The sequence below is a fragment of the Sciurus vulgaris genome, assembly GCF_902686455.1.
Source record: "Sciurus vulgaris genome assembly, chromosome: 7".
In the NCBI taxonomy this organism is placed as follows: Eukaryota; Metazoa; Chordata; class Mammalia; order Rodentia; family Sciuridae; genus Sciurus; species Sciurus vulgaris.
In genome coordinates this window covers 127,621,356-127,633,644 of record NC_136467.1, presented here as the reverse complement: position 1 = coordinate 127,633,644, position 12,289 = coordinate 127,621,356, and the positions used below count along the sequence as shown (strand labels likewise).

At 42.0% G+C, this 12,289-nt stretch overlaps 1 protein-coding gene across 1 annotated transcript in view; it reads left to right on the top strand.

Moving 5' to 3' along the window:
- Positions 1 to 317: 317 nt before the first annotated feature.
- LOC306666969 (uncharacterized protein) overlaps positions 318 to 12,289 on the top strand; it is a gene marked incomplete at both ends in the record, with an annotated part of 30,615 nt that continues 18,643 nt past the window's right edge. Inside the window, 2 exon segments of the mRNA XM_079149222.1 lie at positions 318 to 1,244; positions 6,836 to 7,259. Coding sequence (XP_079005348.1) covers positions 318 to 1,244; positions 6,836 to 7,259 — 1,351 coding nt within the window.

Below are 12,289 nucleotides of genomic sequence, written 5' to 3'. Positions count from 1 at the left end.
GGGAGAAGAGAGTGAGAGGGGGCTAGAATGAGCCACCGCTCCACCCAGGAGAAACTAAACCAAATTCAATGCTTCATCTGAAGGTAGGCAGCATCAGGAAGAGATCAGGACCGCCAGCCTGACTCAGGGTTCCGAGGGGTGGGGGTGGGGGGCAGCTGGGCTGTCTCATTTCAAAGACCCTGAAAGTCTAAAAGAAAGGGAGTTCCAGTGCTTTGATCCAATGCGGAGAGAGGTCATTTTTGTCGCCTTCGCAATTCCACGGTGGCGACTCTTCTTTGCCATTTCTTTTCCCTCCTGTCCAAAGGGGCGTGAGCAGGATGAGCACAAACGCTTCCATGGTGGCTGACTTCGTCCTGGTCGGCTTCTCCCGCCTGGCCCACCTCCAGGGCTTGCTCTTCTCTCTCTTCCTCGCGGTCTACCTGCTCACCGTCACCGGCAACCTCCTCATTGTGGCGCTGGTCTCAGCGGACACTGCACTCCAGTCCCCCATGTACTTCTTCCTCCGAATCCTCTCGGCCCTGGAGATTGGGTACACGTCGGTCACGGTCCCCCTGCTGCTCCACCACCTCCTCACCGGCCAGCGCCACATCCCCCGCTGGGGCTGTGCGCTCCAGATGTTCTTCTTCCTCTTTTTTGGTGCCACCGAGTGTTGCCTCCTGGCGGCCATGGCCTACGACCGCTACGCAGCCATCTGCGAACCCCTTCGCTACCCGCTGCTGCTGAGCCGCCGGGTGTGTCTGCAGCTAGCGGGCTCGGCTTGGGCCTGCGGCGCCATGGTGGGGCTGGGCCACACCTCCTTCATCTTCTCCTTGCCCTTCTGCGGCCCCAACGCCATCCCTCACTTCTTTTGTGAGATCCAGCCCGTCCTGCAGCTGGTGTGTGGAGACACCTCACTCAATGAATTGCAGATTATCCTGGCTGCTGCCCTCATTATCCTCTGCCCCTTTGGCCTTATCCTGAGCTCCTATGGGCGTATCCTGGCTACTATCTTCCGGATCCCATCTGCGGCTGGTCGCCACAAGGCCTTCTCCACTTGTTCCTCCCACCTGATCGTGGTCTCCCTCTTCTACGGCACTGCCATCTTTATCTATATTCGCCCGAAGGCCAGCTATGATCCAGCCACGGACCCTCTGCTGTCCCTCTTCTATGCTGTGATCACCCCCATCCTCAACCCCATCATCTATAGCCTGCGTAACACTGATGTCAAGGCTGCCCTAAAGAGAACCATCCAGAAAATGGGGTCTGCAGAGATTTGACAAGGAGAGTGACGATGAGGACTGCAGTACAGCGCCTCCAGTCAACCCCAAATCACCAGGGACCAAAGGGAGAGGAGGCACGGGTCTCCCGGAGGGGAGGACCACCCTGTCAAGAAGACAGACAGCTTTGAAGAACTACTTGGAATCAAGTCCCGGCAAAACCCTTTCACACTCACATAATCTAAAGAAAACTCAAGCTAAAGGATCAAGTTTATAAGCAGAACAATTTGACAAAGTTACAAAGTATCAACCCCACCAGACTGTCAAGGTAGTACAATTTTCAACCTTTAACACTTGTACATCCGGGGGAAAAAAACAAATCTTTTTTTAAAAACTTGTATTGGTGTTAGGTGGGGGGGTCCCTCAGTGGATGGGAGGTGTCAGCACAGTGGAGAAACAGCACACAGATACACCAAGTGTTCTGAGGCTGAATCTGTCTTTATTTTTTCTGCCAGTCTTTTTACAGATATTTTCTTTAGTAATGATTGTATCATTTTTGGTTAGTTTACAACAAGAAAAACCTTCAAAAGTACAATCTATGCTTCTTCTCAAAGTACACATTCTCTCTGTATGACAGTCCAGACCAAAACAGTCTTATTTCCCAGCTAAATTAAAACAACCCCGTCTCCCAGCTAAACTGAGGGCACCAGATCTGCCAGCCTTCAACCTTCAGAACAAACGCATCACTAGATTTTCTGAGAAACCACCCCCACCATGAACTCCAGTGTTTAACAGTGAAGTTTTTACTATTATTAAAGGGCAAAGAAATCAACTTATAATTAATATTTAGTCTATTCTAATTTCACACAATGATGGACTACAATCTTATTCTGATTCTCCAAGAATTAGACTAAACATAGGAAAAGCACAAATTATATTTATGACTAACCTAAATGTTTTTATTATGTAAAGTATCTCTAGAATCAACTATTGAAACTAAGAAAGCAACAAAGGCCAAACACCATATCCAAGCTCAAAGGAATGTCTCTTTATCCATCTATTATTATACTAAAGCAATCACAGACTCCTTTTAACTCGAGCACAGCTACAATTGTTAATTTTCATATATTTTATCTATGTATTACTGCTAAATTTTTATTGTGCACTATTTTGTGTCCCAATACAGTAAAACCTTCCCAATGTTTTCCCAATGTTTCTAAATGATATATTGATTACTAATATTAAAAAGCAACTTCACATGGAGACATGCCATGCCTATGGCCCCCAAGAGGGAGGACCATCAACAGAACCATGTCAAGTGTTGAGTCTTCTATTCCAACAGACCGTGTCAAGTGTCAGATCCTCTACTCCAACAGACTGTGTCAAGTGTCGGAGTGGCAGGAAATAGACGCGGCAGGTGTGTTATAATAATACATCTTAGCAAGCGCTGTTGTCACATATTTAGATATACACACAGTATAATTTGGTTTATTTCATTCCCCAGTACCTTTGCTTTCCCTCCTTTCTTCCCTCCCCCGGTCCCCATCCTCTATTCTGTTGGCCTCCCATCTACTTTCATAAGATTCCACCAACCCCCTTTCTTTTTCTTTTCCTTTTTTCTCTCTAGCTTACACATATAAGAGAAAGCATAAGACCCTTGACTTTCTGTGTCTGGCTTATTTCACTGAACATAATATCCTCAAGTTCCATCCATTTTCCTGCAAAAGACATAATTTGTTCTTCTTTATGACTGAGTAGGACTCCATATATACCACATTTTCTTTATCCATTCACCCACTGAAAAACACCTAGATTGGTTCAATACTTTGGCTCTTGTGAATTGTGCTGCTATAAACATAGGTATGTATCGCTATAGTATGCTGACTTTAATTCTTTTGGATAAACACAGTAGAGTGGTATAGCTGGGTCATACGGAATTCTGTTCCTAGTCAAAAAGCAAATCTCCGAAGATGTGAGGAGAGGCCAAAAGAATTTCAATCAGTATGACACAGTGATTGAGAGAATAGATATTGATGTCAGATAAATTTGAATTCAAGTCTTATTTCTTCCAACTAGCAAATGATACAAACAGTCTGAGCCTTAATCTCCTTATGCATAAAATTCAAATAACAATGGAGTCTATTTCTTTGGGGGTTTGTTCGGATTTAGAGACTTGTGAGCACCAAGCTTACTATCTGGCACAAAATAGTATCTCAAAAGCTGTCTCGACAATGAGTCAGACAGATCAGCACAGAGGATAATATCCAGCTCACATTTCATGCCTTTGCTGGGGAAAGAAGGGTATTCCTAGACTGTCAATGGCATTGGGATCCAAGAGACACAAAGGAAGGTAAAGAAAGAGGCTCCGTACAACAAGACTATAGGAAACTGCCACACAGCACACAGGCAAGCCAGAAACAACCAGGATACGAAAAAGCAATATAACAGCAATGAAATGCAGGAGTCAACTATCCTCAGAACAAATATGAAATAAGCTGAAAGAGTTAATCCAAAAAAGATGCCTTCAAGATGCAAAAATTCATTAACAATTAAAAATACAACCCGCATACTTTTTTGTATTCCCAGCATCTTAATTTTGTTCCATTTCTCTGCTTGACACTGTGGTGAATACCAATTAAATACAGGGGGTAATTTTGCCCAGAAAGTCCTTTCTGTCTGGAGAGAACATGCTGATTCCTGTGAAAACTGTCAGAGAGCCACAAAATGTAAGGAAATACCGTACTCAAAACATTAAAGAGACACAAGTGGTTACTCCTCCCCTTCCCAGAGGGACAACAGGACCTTTGCCACACTTATTTTATCAGAGTAAAACCTCAACACTATTGCTCTTCAGTACTTATCAAAACTCCCATAAATAGGAATGGCATTTTAAAAGAATTGCCTATAGGATTGGTAAAACAATGAGCTTTCCTCTTTAATCACTGAAAATCTTATTTCCAGGCTGAGGCAGACCACAGGAGAGCTGCACATTTAAAATGCATCATTTTTTGCCTCCTAATTATCTCCACCTGCCCACCCTTCATAGAAGCGTTCTTGCTGGCAGGTGCTCTGGCATGCTGCCACTGGTTTCCATTAGGGAAGATTATAAGAAGCAACACTATGAAACCTTCAGAAGAAAAATTTATCCCACATCTCCATGATAGGAACACCAGTACTTTTCCCTGTCATATAAGCAATAACTTTTTTTCTTACTATTTTATGGAGGCATCATTGATGTGTACAAATTGCACATATTTAAGTGTGAATTTTGTGTTGACTACGTATGCACTATGAAACCATCACAACAATCATGAAAGAATATACCAGCCTTCCCAAAACTTTTCTCAAGGCCTGCTACAATAGCTGATTTCCACCCTAGCCTGCATTCCTCATTCCCAAGCAATCTTTGATCTGATTTCCAACACTATAGTCTGCCTTTTCTACAGTTTTATAAAAGACTCTTTTGGTCTCTGTGTTACTGGAGATTGAATTCAGGACCTCACATATGCTAGACAAATAGTCTTAATGCTGAACTATATCCCAGCCCTTTCATTTTGAGAAAGGTCTTGCTAAGTTGCTGAGGCTGGCCTTGAACTTGCTATCCTCCTGCTGCAGCCTCCCAAGTAGCTGGGATTATAGGTGCACTGCTCCCTGCAATCTGACTTTTTTCACTCAACATAATTTTTTGAGATTCATCTACACTGTGATGTATAACAGCTCATTCCTTTTCATTCCCTAAGTGATATCTTGTTGTATAGATGTACCACGATTTGTCCATTCACCTATTAATGGAAATTTGAATTGTTTCCAGCTTTTTATTCTTACATGAACATTTGTGTACAAGTTCTGTGTGCTTTCATTGCTCAAATGAATATACAGGTGTGCGATGGCTGCATCCATGGAGGAGATATGTGTTTAACCTTTTTAAAAACAAAGGAATCACTTTTTCCTCTTTGTGTAACAGCTAGTAAGTTTATACCAGATAGCCTCATATGGCTAGGGAGCATGTGAGATACACCACTCTACCTCTCCAACATAGTTTGCAGACTCCAATATGATCACCTTTTATCTAGAATGGGGTGGGAAACTTGGTGGAGCTTGGGGCTCAACACTGTTAACCTGCCCTTATACTATGCCTATGGTCATCAAAAGTGATCCCTGAACAGCAGCAACAGCATCATCAGGGAATTTAAAGATGCTCCTCAGGTGCTACCCTAGACCTGCTGAATCAGGAATTCTTGTGGGTAAGATCCAGTTTTAAAATCTCAACTACCCTAGGCCTTAGCTCAAGGAGATGTTGCTACAAAGCCCGCCAGTACTGTACTGCATGCAGTTTCCCAATTTGACCACATGGTGGCACCAAAACTCTAATAATCCTGACATTTATCAGTAAGGAGCAGTGTATTAGCCTGGTAGGGCCCCTGCCCAGAAATTGGTAGGTTTCTTAAAGTTCAGAAATAGAAAGCCAAGGTAAAAGTTTTGGTAAACAATAGCTTTAACCACACCCCAAAGACAGCACAGGAAGGTAATTGGTCCAATTAATGGTCTCCGGAAACGACAAGTTTAATAATGACTTCGTACTTCCAGTCGCAAGACAGCTCTGGCCCCACCCTCCAGGAGGTGTGTCCAGTGCAATGTGGGAATAACTTCTCCTCCCGAAAGTCCAGTTTTCCAGGTGAGGAACTGAGAGAAAGATAATGTTTCCACCTGCACTTTATCACTCCCGAGAACTTTCCCTGAGAAAAATCAAGTGCAGAAAGGAAGCTGAAGCCATTACAGCCCCTAAAACCATCACCCTTCCTTGTTTGACTTCTACCCTGAGCCCCAAAGAAAGATGATAAGTGCATTTTGCTTTGCTTTATTTTTATTTCTAATCACCCAGACTCCCACCACCTCCCAGTAGAAAATCTAGGCAGGTAGTTTTTTCAGTGAGGGAAGGGCAGATTGCAACTATAATGAATATTCCATCCCCCAGATCCCTTAAGTTCAGAATGCCACAACTTCTTAAGTGAAAGTTGAAGGTTTGGGGGAAGAGAAGAGAGAGCAAATTGATGGGCTGATGCAAATAAGAATCCCTGAGCTGCACAGCCCAGAGATGGGAGATGGGAACATAAGGGGTAAAATGGGGACCATGATGATCTAAACTCTAGAAAAGAGGGCAAGACAAATTTAGGGTGATGAGAAAACTATAAAATAGGAGGCTTTTCCCCAGAACCATACATACTACTTGCTACACTTTTGCTCCATATCTTCAGCTCCCAAATAACTCCTTGGAGAACCAATCCCCTGGGAGCAATGGGACAGACCCTGGGGAGGCAACAGGAGAAAAGGCCTGAGTGCCAGAAATCCCAGTTAGTTGGCTTCCATCCCTGGAAATGGTGTCTATAGAAAATCAACTTGAGCTCCCCTACTCCACTCCCATTCTACTGTGATCCCGTCTTCTCTTGACTGGTCCCACAGAAGAAAGGTGAAGCCCAATAGTAAGGTCTGGAGAGGGTCGCTCCTATGCAGCCCCAGATGAGAGTCTCCCACCTTGTCTCCAGGAGACAAGGCAGGCCACCCCTCCAGCTGTCACCCCAGGATGCATGTACACTCCGTGCAGCTTCCGCTGCAAGATGATGCTTTTCATCTGACTGAAGCTCTTGCCGCACACCGCGCAGCCCTTAGGGCTTCTCACCAGTATGAAGCCTGCGGTGCCAGAAGACGTTGGAACTGCCGCCGAAGTCCTCATCGCAGTAACTGCAGCAATAGAGGCGCTCGCCTGTGCGCTTCCCCGGGTGGACCGTGAGGTGCATTGCTGGTTGAAGTTTCCCGTCAACCCACACTTTTCCCTGGTGTGGATGCCAGGGGTTGACCAGGATGTGTCTGAGAGGAAAGCACTTTCCGCACTTGCACCTGTAGGGGCCGCTCTCCGTGCACACCCTCAGGTGCGTGAGTACCGCACAGTGGGCGCAGCAGATCGGCCCCTCACGGACGTGGACATGCTGCTGCCTGGCCAGGTCAACGCTGTGGCTGAAACTACAGCTACACTGCGTGCACAGGAAGGGCCGCTCACGTGCATGAGTTGGTGACGCGTCAGGTCCGAGCTCCAGCTCTGACGCTGATGGCCCTGCACGCGTTGGAACGGCTTCTCTGCACTGTGACAGCGCCTGTGGCGGTTGAAGTTAGAGCGATAATTGAAGGTCTTGCCGCTGAGGGCTCTGGTAAGGTTTGGGAGGGTCTGGGGGAAAGGGGGTTCCCAGTCTCCCTTGGTGGGGTCGAGGTTTCAGTTATGTCACCTACTGGGTGAAAGCAGAAAGAAGAATGGGTTAGAGATAGGTGGGAAGGGCCTGGAGTGCATATCAGATTTGTGCTCTAATGTCTTGGCTACCATCAACCCATTGGCAAATTACTCAGTATCTTTAGCCTTTTCCCTTATCTATAAAAGAGAAGAAAAAAGAACATCCTAGGTCTGTTAGAATGATTAAGTAGCTGCTTAACAAATATTTGCTGAATGGAATGCCTGAAATGTAGAGATGTCCACAATTACTTCATACTCCGTGATCTGGCTTCTCACCAGAAACTCATATAATCCAAAAACAAAATAAACATGAAGTTATTTCCCCTTGGTTTCAGTAGGTTTAAATTCCTAACTCAATTTTTTTTCATAATTATTTTCAGGGGTGGGGGTAACGGGGACTTCCAGAATGATTGAGTAAGGCACTTAACAAATACTACCAAAAGAGCAATAATAAAACTATAAAGAACAACTATGCAAAGGTTCTGGAAATTGTCCAGAGGCATCCCACAAATTAGGAAGCATTCATTCAAGAATAATTCTAGAACCTCAGTAAGAACAGTGAGAAGCTGCCGAATTTTAACCTGGAGCTGCTACCATTGTCCATCTACCCAACTCTCTGTATGCAAAGTTCTTCAAGGAAAGGCCAGGCCATGATCAGCAAGGAAAGGGCTGACTTTAATTGGAACAGAACCGAGAACATTCCAAGCCTAAGAAATTGTCAAAAACAATAGAAATCTCAGTGATGAACAATCAGAAAAGTCCTGCATGTCAGCTAGCCTGAAACCTACAAACTGACTGAAGAGAACAAACCTGCAATCCAGGCAGAAATGTAACAGGAAGATCTGGAGAATAAGTTATCCAAAGTGCATCTGGATAAGATCCCACCTATTCTGCATGATCTAAAAGGCTGTGCTCCTATGAAAGGCTATAGACACTACCCAGCTACTCAACTCAGACTGAACACTAGGCCCAGCAAACACAGAAAGTAAGATACAAGACAAGCTTACAAAATGATTCAACTTTGAATGCATTCTCCAAGTCACACAGATCCATCAATAAAGGGTAGAAGACTCACTAGCTCAAGGTGTTTAAGCACAACCTCTAATAAACCTTTTTGACCCATGAATAACCTCTAAGAAGGTTAAAAACAAAAACAAGAATTTAAAAATTCTGTGGCCAATACTAAAGGTTAAAGAGACCCTACAAAATTAGTCCAGGTAAATTTTTGAACAAATAAATAAACAGCAGCAGCCACCACTGTTGGAGGGAATCGGAATTCAGATTTGCTACTTTATCTAAAATATCCAGTAAGTAACAAAAAATTATAAATCAAAGAAGTAGGAAAGTGTGACCCATATACAAGAAAAAATAAATAAATAGAAACTGCCTCTGAGGGTGTCTAAAAATTCTAACTATAAAAGTCAAAGACCTAAAAAAAAAATAGTACAAATACGTTCAAAAAAGTAAAGGCAGAAGAACTAAAATATGATGACAAGGTTTTATCAGATAGAGAATATAAACAAGGAAATAAATTACTACAAAAGAACCAAATGGAAATTCCAAAATTGAAAGTATAACTGAAATGAAAAATTCACTAGAAGAGCTCAACAGCAAAGAAAAGACAAAAGAAAGGATCAGCATACCTTAAGACAGATCAATAGAAATTATCCAACTGAAACAGTAAGAAAATGAAAAATGAACAAGGCCTCAAACAGAAATGAGGGACAACATCAAGCATACAACAAACAAATATCTGGAAGATCAGGAAAAGAGAAAGAGAAAAAAAAACATTTGAAAAAATAATGGCTACAAATGCAAATGATCGATGAAAAATAATGAACTTACACATCCAAGAAGCTCAGTGAATTGCTCTAGGATAAGTGCAGATGAAAACCAGACCTGGCCAGGCACAGTGGTATACACCAGTAATCACAGTAATTTGGGAGGCTGAGGCAGGAGGATTCGTTACAGACCAGCCTCTGAAACTCAGTGAAACCCTGTGTCAAAATAAAAAATAAAAAGGGTTGGAGATGTAGCTCAGTGGTAGAGTACCCACTGGGTTCAATTGCCAGTACTGAAAAAAAAAAAAAAAAGAAAAATCCAATTCATCAGGATTAATAAATAAATACATAAAACATACAAGCATAACAAGAGAGTCCCAAAATACATGAAGCAAATTTGATAAAATAGAAAAATGAACAATTCAACCACAATGTTTGGCGATTTCAACATCCCACTAACAATACTGGATAAAACAATAAGATGAAAAAACAGCAGGGATTTAGAATATGTGAGCAACACTTTCATACAACTTGACCTCACTGACAAAGAACACTCCACGAAAGAGCAAAATATATTTTTTTCTTAAAGACACTTAGGGCTATAATTAAGACTTTTACAAGAAAACGTAGAAAAATTCCAGGACTTAGTTTGGGCAAAGATTTCTCAAATTTGACACTAAAAGCAAGAAATGAAAATAAATAGATAAATTTGATCTTCATCCAATTTAAAACCTTTTCAAAAAACATTGAAAGATGAAAAGACAAGCTACAGTCTGGAGTAAATGCCTACAAATCATATATTGGATAAAGAACTTATATCCAAAATATGAAGGACCTCTTACAACTTAATATGAATACAAATGACCCAATTATAAAACGGACCAAAGATTTGAATAGACACTTCCCTAAAGAAAATGTGCAGGTGGCTAAAAAGTGCACAGAAAAATGCTCAGCATCATTAGTCACTAGGAAAATGAAAATGAAAACCACAATGAGAAATGAAAGATTTCTAAATAAAACTAAAACCATCAAACCACTTAACAAGTGTTGGCAAGGATGTAGAGAAACTGGAATTCTCACACGTTACTGGCGAAAATATAAAATGATGCAGCCACTTTGGAAACAGTTTGGCAGTTTCTTAAAAGGTATTACTCTACTTTTTAAGATGTGCCAAGAAAAGGCACTGTCATAGAGACAGAAATTAAAGTAGTAGTTGCCTGGGGCCTTGGGTAAACATGAAGAGTGAATGCAAATGGTCAAAAGATCTTTTGAGCTTGGAAAACACTCAGATTGTTCTGAAGTTTACTAAAAATCACTGAATTATTTGCTTAAAATGGGTGAGTTTTGTGGTATATAGGTTATATACTGCAATAAAACTGTTATGTTTTATATATGACGTGTCTGCCAAAAGCTCCTGTTAATGCAGGAGCTCAATGGTGACAATGATTAGATTATGAGAGCTATAACCTCATCAGTCCATCCTAGTTTGAATGACTGGGTGGTGTGTGGAGACAGGTGGGACATAGCTAGAGAAGGTGGGTCCCTGGGGGAGCGATCTGGAAGGGGAAGCCTTCCCTACTGCCCCACCCATACACACACACCCTACTTCCAGACACGCTGTGAGCAGAGCAGCTTCCTCTGGGCCTTTCTCCAATGATGTGCTACCTCACCTTGGGATGAGAGCAATGAGTGTTAATAAACTTTTCCTCCTCTCAGTTGTTCTTATAGGGTATTTTGACTACATTGACAAAAAGCTAACTAAAACACTATTTTTAAAACTTATTTCTAAGGTTCCTTTTTTGTTCTACCATTTCATGACTTCAGGCAGTAGTATGAGTTTCCAGGACCCAAGGAGTCTGGATGGTGTCTTTGGATAGGTGGAGTGGCCAAGGATGTGGAATGGTAAGGAAATGCCAGCTAATGATTCAGACAACCACTTACAATCCAGGAATTGATGGGTCCACACATAAACTATTAAAAGTTGATGCAGTTTTCCAAGTCACCACAGGTAAAAGCAGTAATGAAGGTACCTAAAGCCAGAACCTGATGCAAATTGTTTTCTGTCATACAAAGTAGGAGACAAATTCAATTTGAACTTGGAAGAAAGATTTTTCATGGCATACTCTGTCCTAAAAGTTACACCACAGTAGCTCATGTTTAATAAAGGGAGAAGTAATACAGCTTAAAAGATGAGAGCACAGCTTCTAGAGTCAGACTCCCAACTCTACCACAAACTAGTTCTATGATCTCCAGAAAGTATTTTACCCCTTTTACACCTCATTGCCCTACCTGGAAAAATTGGATTAAGGTGATAATATCTAACTCATAAATTTAAAAAATAGTTCCAAGTTGAAAATGAATTACTATGCCTAAAGGTTCAAGAACAATTCTTCACATAGTAAATTCTACGCAATGTTGGCTGTCACTTTAATTCTAAACCATGTTGAAATAAGACACGCTCAGATATGCTGAAAAAGGTCTTAGGCCAATTTGATGTCTCCTTCAAAAGCATGATGGGTTTTGATTTCCTCTAAACCTATGAGCTCCGGGTTTAAATAAAAATGAGGCAGAAACAGTCATATTACCATACGCTGCAATAACATGCATAAATAATGACAGAACAGATAACTACAGGTGGGCAATGTCTGTGACTGTGGAGTAGTTTTAACTGTTTAAAAATAAGGTAGCATCAAATGCATGACCTCCTCTTCCTTATCATGAGGCACAAACGCATGTACAAAAGGATTCATGTGTGCACATGTACCATATAGGAGGGTAATCTGAATATTTACCATTCATTCAGCAGAACCTCAGTTGTGTGACAATTAGTGAACCTGCCATGCTACTACCAGTGACCAACAGGAGGTCAACAGATGCTGAAAATACCAAGTGTACCTGCTGTTGTCCAGAAGCCACATCACCACATGACCTGCCAATGACAACACCAGACTATTCTGGTTCTATTGTTTCACAATAGAAGGAACTTTTCCCAAAATTTCTGCCAGTACTCTAACTAAACTAACTTACATGGG